General features: G+C 37.2%; 1 protein-coding gene across 5 annotated transcripts in view; it reads left to right on the top strand.

Moving 5' to 3' along the window:
• Window positions 1-12,294, top strand: part of PRKCE (protein kinase C epsilon) — a 292,845-nt gene that overhangs the window by 101,526 nt on the left and 179,025 nt on the right. For 4 of the 5 annotated variants that reach the window (XM_083832115.1, XM_083832113.1, XM_083832117.1 and 1 more), the window contains exon 2: window positions 1,819-1,882. In XM_083832115.1, the coding sequence (XP_083688241.1) occupies window positions 1,819-1,882 (64 nt within the window). Of the gene's footprint in view, window positions 1-550; window positions 749-1,818; window positions 1,883-12,294 lie in introns of those variants that run through there. The other variant, XM_083832116.1, reaches the window with a different exon arrangement.

Here is a 12,294-nt window from a genome sequence, read left to right as displayed (position 1 = left end):
AAGTTTTGATGGCCCTTTTGGAGAATGTCTTTTTACAAAGAAAACTGACCAGTTCTTGGCAAAACAATCCTGAGATTATCATTTCATCTGTCTTAATCGTCAAGTTCCGCTTTCATGTCATGAAGAAATGTATGACATCCTCACCTGGGTGATGTAATATGTTGTCTAGTTATTAAGCTTCTGAATTATCATTAATAGTTAAATTCAAGTTGTGGTTGTCAAAAAGATCAAAGGATATCTTATGTGTTAGCCAAGCTCTGTTTTGCGTGTTCATTTACTTGCTAACTTGCAAAGATGAACCAAGTGGTCTCCCAAGTTATTAATGTCAATTAATGATCTCCTGATTGCCATCTTATTCCAGCCTAGAGCCATGTCCTAAGGTCACTTGTGACTGACTTCGGAGGCAGCTGAGTATAGTTTGTGTCTGCCAAAGTGGCTGAGGTTGGTGAAACGAGGCCCACCTTCCCCTGTGGCGTGGAATGGGAGGAGGTGCGGTGAGGTGAGGGCGCAGGAAGCCTACTTCTGGCTGCAAGCCCCAGGCACTGCTGTGCGGGCTTAGGAGGCTCCCACCCTCTGCCTAGATTCCCCCTGTCAGCCGAGGTCCCCATATCAACCCAGGGCTCTGCCCCAGAGAGGCTGTAGTAGGGCTGGGCTCCAGCTCCCCACAGCCCTTCCCTGCCCAGCCATGGGACCTACTGAGTCGGGCCTGGGCTGGGGCTGCCTCTGTGCGCTGCACCTTTCTGGGGAGGTAGGACATGGGCAGGCACTGGTGGATGAGGTCCTTGTGACTGAGGTGCCATGACTTTGGGTTTGCAGATTTATGTGTTTTACTTACCAAAATGGAATGAAAATATAGCATTAATGAATACCACGTTGGCTTCACTTGCGGCCTATGAAATTATGTGACAACTGCAGCGTGACATGAAAAACTATTGATTATGAAGTGTTTTAGTTTAATTTTAGTTTAATTTTTGAGAGAAAAATGACTACAAAAATTGTCTGTAATGTGTGGGGCACCGAGAAGATACACAAATCCAGCAGTAATTAGGAATGATGATGTGGTAAATCTGTGGTAAAATACATAAGGATTTGTAATGAGATCAATGCAATACCTGAAGGTTGTGCAGGCTATAGGAATAAGCATTTAAATACAGCAGCTTGATACTGAGAACCCATATTTCATGCCAAAAGTGATCTCTACAAAAGCAGACTCCTTAAAATCTACCATTGCAGAAATAAATTAATTTTGTATTTCAGAGAAAAGGGATAAAGCATGTATTTCTTTCTCCCACTGGGGATACAAAGGGAGTATTATAAACACGTGTTAACCCACTATACGAGCTGTGTGTTGATTTTTACCCCTATTCTTCCACCAGAGCTGATCTGTCTTGCTGGGATCTGAATAGGTTACAGTGTTGTTTTTCACATTTGCATAGCTGGGCTCAGTATAAATTACAGTCAAAAAGTTACTTGATACTGCTATTTAACTTTGTTCCTTGACTGCTGCCATACAAAAACCACTATTTCCAAGAACAGTGTTTTAAATATTTGATTTGTAAAATTCACTGCATTCAAGCTTTCCCAGTGCTAAGGGTACACGCTTCTTTTTCACTTCAGGGAGGTGGAAGGTCCTTTTGTAGAAGTGCCTCAACACCTCTTTGCAAAAGGAGACTCTGTTAGTAGTGAACTATAGACTGGCCCGTGTTCTACCTATACTTTGGCTTCACAAGTTTTGGAAACTTTGGGTTTCCTTGCATGTGCAATCACTTGCTTTGGGAGCCATTCTAAGTTTTCTTTTAATTCTCTTCTTGATTGCAGATTGACTTGGAGCCAGAAGGGAGAGTGTATGTCATCATAGACCTTTCAGGATCATCAGGTGAAGGTAGGGACTTTAAATATTTTTTCTTATCCTTTCATGAATGGAATCTTTAAGGGCATCTGCAACAGAAGTATTAGAGAAGGTGTTATACCAATGCCCTCTTAATCTGTACAATCTCAAGTTAAAGTGAGTACATTTTGATGTATATCCCTGTGAGTCAGTGAGCAGTTGCAGTTCATCTTAAGCTGTTAATCACCAACGGTAACAATGCTGACTAAAAGGACAGTAATCAAATTAGAGGGGTTTAGAATCATTAATTTCTAAAAGAAACTTCCAAATTCTTATTTTTGGAAGAATGTTAGCCAATTATGTAGGTAGAAATGATGAGATGTCGGAGAGGGGAAAAAAGAGTTTATTTGCTTTCATAAATACTAGTATTTGCTATTTTTCCACTATTTTCTTTTCCAAGTAAAGTAATGAGCACAACATTGTAACAATAAGAGGTGTTTTCATTTTTATGACAGTTAAATGTTGGGAAAAAAAATAAAGAAAGAAATTAAGATATTTTTCTGCTGTTTAATTAGGATCGGAGTCAGGTGGTATACGGCAGGAATAAGAGAGTTTATAAAGAAGCAATTCTGTTGTGTGTATTGATCGTGCTCTCAATGACAGCCGAACCTTCTGAAATGAGGATGGCTCATTTGGGTTTGATTGTTTTAAGTGATGTCTTCTGATCAGTTTTCCCCAGTAGCTTACAGAGCTCAGCTAAACAAGGTTATCTTTCATTCAGAGTACATAAAGAAGTTTCATGCAAACCCTGACAGGAGCTGAAATAGAAAATGGTATGAAATGAAATTATCTTGCCCAGCACAGTTAAGAAACAATGGAAGAATGTGTTTTATATTTCTGCTCTTTGTAATGAATTGCTGTGCTCTGACCAATTATTAACAGTAGCTTGCAAAAACACATACTGAACTACATCTCGATGTTTAAAAACAAAGCAAACTAATATTTAGACTTCGTCTTCTAGCTATGTACCCACATAAAACATGCTTTGCCTTTTTTTCTTACTACATATTGAAGTTGTAGCCATTGCTTTAACAGCAGTTTCTACATATCTTGCTAATTCTCATGTCAATGGTACAACTAAAATGTGGTTGACAGTATTGGTTTTTGAGATGTGTTGGCAAGCAGATGTTCTTCCAAGCTTCCACGTATAGTTGGTTGATACCCAGGCGAGTATAGCATTACTACTGCATTGCAAGGTGTGTTCAGATGAGCTGGATTGTCGAAGGACAGGAAGATGGTGTTTAGTTGTTCTTCAAAAGTTCTTTAACACTCTGTAACCTTTTATACAGGGGGAAAAAGTCTATGGTAATGTCACTTATGTTATTTGGTGCTTTACCCTGCGACAATTTAGCAGTGCTTGGAAAGAAATTTGCAGAACTATAGTTTGTGCCACTGTATTAGTGTAGAAGGGGAGCATAAGAACAGGAGAATCCATGTGGAAACAGACCTCTGAGGAAAACAGCTGATGAAATATGTTCTTATGTGAAGACAGAGGCTTCAGTTAGGGTGAATTTGGTTGGACCCTAGAGAAGTTGTTTTGCTTACAAAATGAAGTAGTACTTTTAGAGCTTTCCTATCAAATAAGTAACCATGGAAAAGCTTTGTGTAAAAGCATTACAAAATTCTCTGGGAAAGCTATGGTTTTCCTCACAAGGGAAATTGGACCAGTTTTGTACAACAGTCCGTAAACTTGTTTTATGGTGTTTTGTTAGCAGCACTATGAAATTCTATTTTTAGACCAGTTTACTAGGGCTGAGGCCTAGCGAACTTTGGAAGAGTCTCCTCTTGCTTAAGCTGTCTTAAAGTAAAATGACTAATTTAACATAACCACTGTATGCATGCTTTTGCAGGGAGAAAACACCCACACTGAAACTAACCTACTCTATTTGTTCCAAAAATGTGTATTTCATCTGATCTCTCTATATACATATATATTTATGTAAAGAGAATGCATCTGATATGTATTTTATGCATTTCAATGGGGCAGTTCATTTTAGTTGATCTGTGTTGGTTGAATATAAAAGAAGCCTAGAATAAAGGTTAGGCTCAAATGCATGACTTTTGAGTAGCTAGGGTTGTTTCAGGTGTTTGCTGCTCTTGACCCAATTTGTTAACCAGGGCCTTGGTTTTGAATTCCAGTCATCACTGTAAATGGTAACTGAGTATATAGCATTTTCTTCATGCTGTGTGAATTCTGACATAAAACCATGAGTGGTTTTTTTTTTGTTTGTTTGTTTAATAAAAAATAAGCAATGTTTTATTTTAAATTTTAGAACTTTTTGGCAGTGGTCTTCAAAACTTAGTGGTAACCAAAAGCTTGATGCTTCAGTCTATTCAGGCAGAATTCCCTCTGAAGTTAGTTTTTCCAACAGAGGAAGGTAATGGGCAAGCATAATGATGTCTGGATCATATCTAAACCTATCTACATTTTACAAACCCACAGTTAGGGACTTTCACCACTGCTAATTAAACAGGAAGCTCTAGGAACTGCATGCAGGCTGTCACCCAAACATGTAAGAGTACCAAGCAAATCAGAAAGGTGCCTAATGGGACTTAAAGAAGATTGTAAATAATGTAATGAGAAGGTGCACAGTACTCAACTTCAAGTGGGAGTTATGCACCCTAATTAAATTTGTGAATCCTGCTAGGCTGTTTTCTGAGTGCTTAGAGTCTTAACTACTTCTTTAAATGGCCTATCAGTGTGTTTAGGAACCCAACGTTGCCTGGTTTTGGAAATGTTAGCTTGTATGATAAGATAAAACAATTGTGCATTCTCAGAAGCTGCCTGTTGAGTCTTTTAAGTCCTGTTATTATCACAGTTTCACAATTGATTCTTGGGAGAGAAAATGTCAATTTAGGAAAATAAAAACAGCTGTAGTAACATTTTAAATTGGAGGAAACAGTCATGTTGCATGTGTCTTTTTTTTTTTTTTCTAAGTTCACAGAATGGGCAATTAAAAATATATCATCCATTAAGATGTGGTGTATTCTTGTAAACCAGTACTGTCTTGTAATTCTGTGTACTGAAATTGATCTTGTTTCTTTTATGTGGTATATGCAAGTTTCTGATTACCAGCAATCAGTAATGTAGCTTCAGTAATTTGGCACCTCTAAAAGATTTTTAAGATAGATATCCAAATTATATTTTGGTAAAATTGACTTAATTAGTTTAATCTATTAATATGGGAAGAAAACTTTGCTATTAAATTGCCTCTGAGAAGCAAAAGCCCCAATTCTGCAAGTGACTGCCTACTTGAATAAATTATTTAAATTAAAAGCTTATGTATAAGATCCTAAGTGATGGATAAAGAAGTTGTATGTTAGTAGTATATTCTCAACAGTTTTAGTAAGCTTTTACTTAATATCGACGTAAGACATTGTTAGCAGATGTCTCAAAATTAAATTGTCCCTTAGTTGCAGCTGCTAGATTGCTTATCCCTCTGCACTACTTGTATTGGTGTGGCAAAACAATAAAAACAGTTCATTGTTATAATCTGACTTCCTTGACAAAAGCACACAACTTGTCCTTCCCATCTCTGTAATGGAATCATTCATGGACTTTCATCGCTTGTGTGGCGTAGGTGTACAGAAAAAGATGAAAATATGACAATATGAAGGGAGGTAAAGAGTACTTCTGCCTCTCCTTGTCATATTGCTAGACTTCTTGAGAGCCACTGTTAGATACCAGCATTGGAATCTGAAAGGTATTTTTATCTGGAACCATAGAAAGAAGGGCTGAGTTGTTGGCTTTGCTGCTTGTAGTTTTTCTCCCATTCTGAAGACAAGCTACAAATGCACAGGAGTTTGTAGAGCTGTGTCAGCTTCTCTTGCATTTCCTATATTGTGAAATTACTTTTAGAAGATGCCTAAAGAAGGAGCTGTACTGTGGCAGTTACGCTGCACTTGTGAGTGGGCAACCTCGAAAGCCCAGTGCTTTAGACTGCTCTCCACTGGATATCTTGCAGCAATGACAGCTCTCACAATGGATTGTTCAAATCTCAAGGTATTTGGATTTGTTCTGAAAACATCATTTTCTAGAACTCGCTCCCATTCAATTCTAGTCTTTCAACCAGAAAAACGTTGGAAAGCACAAATACTGAGAAATGGAAAGTAAACTACATAAAAAGCCCTTAAAAAACAAGCCCAACAGAAATGTTTTTATCACTTCTTTTTTTTTTTCTTTTTTCTTTTTTTTTCTTTTTTCTTTTCTTTTCTTTTTTTTTTTTTTAACTAAGGCTGTTTTGGAGCCTGCTTATAGCTTTGGAATGTTTGTTCTGCACTGAGAGGGAGGGTGAGTAACTATTTATTTTAGCAATCTTTTGTAAATTCCATAGTAGGAACTGTCTGGCCCACATACAGAAAATAAAATGCTAAATTAACTGTTTATCACGCAGAAGGTGATGTCTTCAAAAGTTAGGATTTAAATTTTTCTGTGAAAATACAGACATCCCTATACTGTGTTTTCAAACTCAGTTCTCCAAAACACTCAGCACATTTTGCTGATATGGATATAGGAAGAAGAGGGAGAGAAAACAGCTCTTAAAATATATTTATAAATTCTCCATTTTAAACTACATGACTTGTATTTCCGTAACACTTGTGGTTCAGGTCTTTACACACTCTTTGCCAAAATTGATGTGCAGGATTATTTACCTTTTAGAGATTTATTTCATTTAAAAAGGGCTGTGTGCATTCAGAGTAAATATGCATTTGTTTCCCTTGAATGCAAACAGCTGTGTCAGTGGAAACTTCCCAAATATAGTTACACAGTAAGGTATCCATTCACAGGTTAAAATAACTGCAACAGTTAATTAGTAAAGTCCCTTTTACACAAATATTTGGTTACAATTTTAATACCTCTATTCGATTTTTAAAATGTTAACAAGTAACATCCCACTCGGAATTTTAAGGGATATTTTAAAAAGAAAACCCTTTGGTCAAATAGAAAGAAATATCGTTCTTGTAGGCCTGATTCAGCATGCAGTAGTAGTAGTTGGAATTTTCACTGTACCATATACTCTGCCATATGCAAGCACATAGGATCTTTAAGAAAGAATAAGCGTTTCTAATAAACTATGCCAGGATATTTTGTCAGATTTGCAAAGCATGTAATCAGTCAATTCTGCTATTAAACAAACATCTGTTAAAACTCTGCTTTAGTTACAGCGGATATAGTTATATAGAATACCTATATTTATAGGTATAAGAAAGACATTTATAATAGCTCAGTGTTTAGAAGTAAGTTCCTTTGGAAAGGTTTATCATAGCTATTCTCTGTTACTTCACAAACTGGATGTAATGATTGTATGGGTTTTTAGTCTCATATTTTCAACTTCTGCCAGAGCTATGGAGAAGAGTGTGACTACTTATCAGTCTGTGGATGCATAGGAGACTTTTATAAAACATGCTGTCTTGTTTGTTTCCTCATTGCTGATCCACATCCAAGGTCATGTTGATATTTTACACTAATTCATTGTTGCTGTACCATAGGTATTACTTCTAGGCTGAAGTGCACTCATTGTCTGTTTTATTGACATGCATTCGCAGTAGTTTTTATGTCTATTTTAGTGCTTATAAAATTTTGTGAGTGAAATTCTCTGAATGATTTAGGAAATATTTAAGAGCTAGCTGATTGAGGTCCAAAGGCAGTCTGAACATTTAAAACACAAGTAATGCGATGACACAACGATTCAATTTATAAACTGGGATAGCAGATGGCCATCAAATGGGTAAGAGGTAAATTGCCTGACGAATGATTAAAAACATTTTCAACAAACTCAGTTTTATATAGACTGAAAGACAGATGCTGCTATATTTAAAAGCTTGTGACCTCCTTGCCGCATTTGTCATTGTAGATTTCTTCTTTCTTTGGAATTATTGGCTTGCGTTTGACACAAATGCATATAGCTACTTATGGTAGCTCTCTACCACTTACAAATTAAGTTCTATTTTCAATATGTCAGTATTGAATCAGTAACCGTAGAATGACTTGCAGAATGACCTTGACTTTTTTTTTTGTTCTAACTCTATTTATTATAGGCAACATATAATAAAAAATTTAAGAACTATTTAAAACTTTTCCTGCATGGTATGTCTAATCAGTTGTGATGATTATTTATTGTTGTTAGATGCCCAAATGTACCTTATAGAGTTGTCTTTCTGTACGATTGCAGATTCTTCACCTTAGAGTGGGCAGTCAGATTCCAATAAAATGCCACAGCTCATGCTGGAGGTGGTAGGTACTGCAGAAAGCAGTCTGTTGTTAAGTTCTGGGTTATGTCTAGAAATTGCATAGTCATAGAAGATTATGTCTTCTAGTATGTTCATCTAATCAGATTCATCTGCTTGTAAGACTTAAATTTCCCAGGATGAAGAACTTAGGGTGATATTTTACAACAAAACCTGTTAGATGAAGTGATGGCAATATTTCATGAATACAAATGATTTTGTGTAGGTTATTTGGCCTTTTGCATTGAAATATCCACCAACGTCCTTAGACTTCAGACTACATCAGGTTATGCATTTAACATTTAAGTAAAAAATATGAATTTAGAAGAGATTTCCCAGTTCTTTAGCTCATTTACCTGAAGGCTGTCAGTTTGGCAGGTACAGATATTGCTGATTGACATACATTACAGCAGAACTACAGCAGACATTCTTCAGGAAAAAAGGAAAGTAGTGCCAGAGTATGCTTCTCAATGTCACTTTTGTGTCTCATGGTTGATAAACCTTTAACATAGAGACAGCTTGTTAATCAGAATATCCACAGGATTTATTATAGGCATCCAGCTTTGGTAGAACCACTACAGCAAGTAAAATTGTATTTCTGTTCCATGTGTAGCATCCTTTTCCAAAGCTCTGTTAACAGAAAATACCCACGGGTTGAAAACTGTCTCTACAATTCTTAATGTTTGTCAGAACTTTTCCTTAGATAATTTCTTTGTCATCATTATCATCATTAATTATGCCTGTTATGTTAAATGGACACTGAAAATGAGGTTTGGTTGTGCTATTCACTGTCTGAAGACAGAACAGCAGGAGGTACTTGTCCAGAGATCTGCAAGTCTGAATGACGTTCATCCAGGAATGAGACTTTTTGTTTGGTTGTTTCAGCAAGCTATTTTAGTGAAGAAGGGAGTTCTCTTTCATTAAAGCCTTCTTTTGAAAATACACTTTTGACAGTTTATTATTATTGTTGTTGTTGTTGTTATTATCATCATCATCTTTGATCATTGCTGTTCTGGGACTAGGCCAAGTCATGGAAAGAGAAGCTTTTGGAAAGTGCTGGCCGCTGGCCTGCTTTCTCTGCAGCCTTGCTCTCAACCATGGGCCTTCAGGTGCTGGCACTGCATTTGGTTGTCTTCTGGAGTTGTGAGTCTCTCTACTAGTGCAGTTTGGGGGGAGAATCCTTATAGCTTCTTCTGTGATTTACTTGCTTTTTTTTTTTTTACTTGTTCTCCGCCGTCCTTACTGGAACTGTTGTGCAGTTTCACAGAAGGCTGACTGTGCCTTGGTGCTGAGAAACTGTGAAGTGCTCATGGATCTTCTCAGGCACTAAGGCTGGTCATTGCAATTGCAGCTCATCTTGTACAGCCCTTTGCTATCTCAGCATGTGCAGGTAAAACCAGAGAGGGGAATCGAATGTGATTTGTGTGCTCCACACCAAGATGTATTAGTGGCTGACGTGTACTCTGTGAAAGGGAATACCTGAAAAATTATGTATTTACATCCTTTTAATTGCTGCTGTCAGGAGTGGGTTGTCACAAGGGAGGCTGCTGCTACCACCAACTGCGTAAAGCTCTGTAAAGTTCAGATACTGACCAAAGAAACTTTACCAGAGTTCCGTGAACTCTGAGGTGGCAACTCCCATGAACCTGGTCCTTCCCTACTTCAGTACTTACTGGTTGTTATTCTAGCCAGTTATTTCCGTCACTTACCTGGATTGAATGAATGTACATCAGTGGTAGTGATGTGTTTACTCAGAACACTTTACATCAAGTTTTGACATGTTTTGTTTGTATTTTGTGAGCTTTGTTTTAAAATACGAACTCCAACAGGCTCATCAGGCAGACAATGAAATAGTTTCTAGTAGCCACCAGTTGCTGCATTGAGCAGTCTGTGAAGGAATGCTTGCATTTGTTCTGAATTTCTCTTACATTCCTAGATAGTTAAATCTCAGCAGAATACTTTTCCACTAAGGTGGAGAGCAGCTTACCTCTCTGAAATATTAGAAACATTTTTCTCTTTTTTTTTTTTGAGGTACAAATTCATCTTTATTCACACCAATAACATCTATTCCACCAAAATATATCTGTAAGCCCACCTTTGCTATTCCTCCTGGCAGTAACACCTCTATAAAAGAAAGTTTCAAGCTTTTCATTGTGAAGAACAGCACTTGACACTTTTAACGCAGGATTCAGCTTTCTTTATCGCATTAGTTTGTATTTGCTAGTTTAACCAATCCTTTGCAAAGGTCGCCTCATTTCTGAATTGATTTTTTAATGAGAATGGATGGACAACCTACTTTTTAATAACCCATAACCCACGTGCTTAAGGTAAACACATAAAGAAGAATTGCAAAGTCACTTAATAGCTTCACTGCAGAGACCTTTATATCTTTTATTTCGCAATCCAAAATTTGATCAAGCATCCAACACACATGTCCTTACTTTCCTCCATACTTTAATGTCTAAGAGGAAGGTGATGTATTGGAAGCAGCTTGGGAAGAGCCACAAGAGTCTGATGGCTACCCACATGGAGTCTGGGGAGAAGAAAAGGCACGCTCTAAGCCCTTACAAGCCTCTGCAGATTCCGTGATGCTGTAGGTGGAGTGGAAAGAATTGTACAAATAGATCTGCTGTGGCATTGGGGGAAGGCAGTTTTTCTGCTCCAGAGAAAAATTGTGAAGCATCTGAGGAGTAAAGTTGCTGCTTGATGCCTGCAAAGTTTACCTAGATTCAGGAAACCCCATGAACTTTGCACTTCTAGACTTGAGGCTGTGGCTTTTTCTGGAGTTAAAATGGTGTCTTTATTCAATTGCTTGACTTGGGTATGTTTATAGGTTAGAGCTCTTCTACACATGCAGCTTCTCCTGCAAGTTCCCAGGAACATTGTGTGCTCAGGAGCATAAGGTTTGTAGTGACCTTATTGTCATTTTCTCCCTTTTTGATGTAAAGCAAAATATACAACCAGAGAAACCAGGCACACACCTGTTGCTCTCTTCTGTTCAGTCCCAGTAAGCAGTAAGCAAGACTCTGCTTCTTCGAAAGGCCTGATCTGACATTTTTATTCATAGCTTGGGTAAAGCTAGGACACTACTATGTTTTCAGTTTTCCTCCTGTAGACTTGCTTGTTTTACAGAACAAGAGCAAGCAGCAATGTGCAAGCCAGCTTTAAATGTACCCAGAATCTTTGTTTTCAAAATTCATTATACAGTGTGTCAACTGAGAACCTATTTCCTTTGAAGCTTTGGTTTTATGTCAGTAGGGTTTAGGGATTTTTTTCCCATTCAGCTGTTCGTGTTTTCAACGCCAAAAGATCAAAACTTATTCAAACCACAAGTGGGTAAAAAGGGTAAAACCAAAGAAATATAAGAAGCTTAAATTCTGATTTGCAAAGTTTTCTGCTTCTGCTGCACCTTCGTTTTCTCCTCTTAGGAGGGATAATTCAAAATTATTACTAATAAATCTTTTCTCTTGGGACTTATTTGGTTTAATCTTAAAATACCTCTGTGTTAAAGTATGAAAGCTTATCTCAAAAATGATTTTTTTTCTAGGTTTCTTTCTTCCTTTCTCTTCTTGGAGCTATTTGCATATTTTATGACTGTCTTTACAACTGTAAGAAAGCTTTGTCCATCCAGATCCTGAGTTTCTGGTTTGTTGTTCTAAAACAAGAACAGCTGGGTTGTTTGAGGTTTTTATTGCTTGTTAATCACTAAATTTTAGCCAAGGAGAATATTACAACCATTATAAATGAAACGTATACATTTACACTAAAATGGAAAGGTTACAATTCTCAACTAGACATTTTCTAAAGCTAAAACAGCTTTAACTTTTTCTAACAGATCTGGGAAAACAGGGTAGTATTTAATATCAGTAGATATCTGTAATTTCTCTAACTCCTGTGCATAATTACGTGTTGATGGGGTAGGTGATGCATTTCTCCTGAGACAAAATTAACATGCTAACAAATCTGTTAGCATGGCATTTAAAAACAGGTACTTGTGTATTGTTACCCAAATGACAATAACTAAAAAGCCTTAGAACCAAAAGAGGAACAGTGAAATAATAGCATGACAGTACACATGAAGTTCTTTGCACATGCGAATTATGCTGACTTCGGTAATGGCATAGGCATTAAGTTGGGAAAATGCACCTTGCAGGCTAACTGATCAAAGCCAGTTCTCT

The sequence above is a fragment of the Anser anser genome (genome assembly GCF_964211835.1).
Source record: "Anser anser genome assembly, chromosome: 3".
NCBI lineage: Eukaryota > Metazoa > Chordata > Aves > Anseriformes > Anatidae > Anser > Anser anser.
Note: the sequence above shows the minus strand (reverse complement) of the source record. Positions and strands in the feature narration are given on the sequence as shown.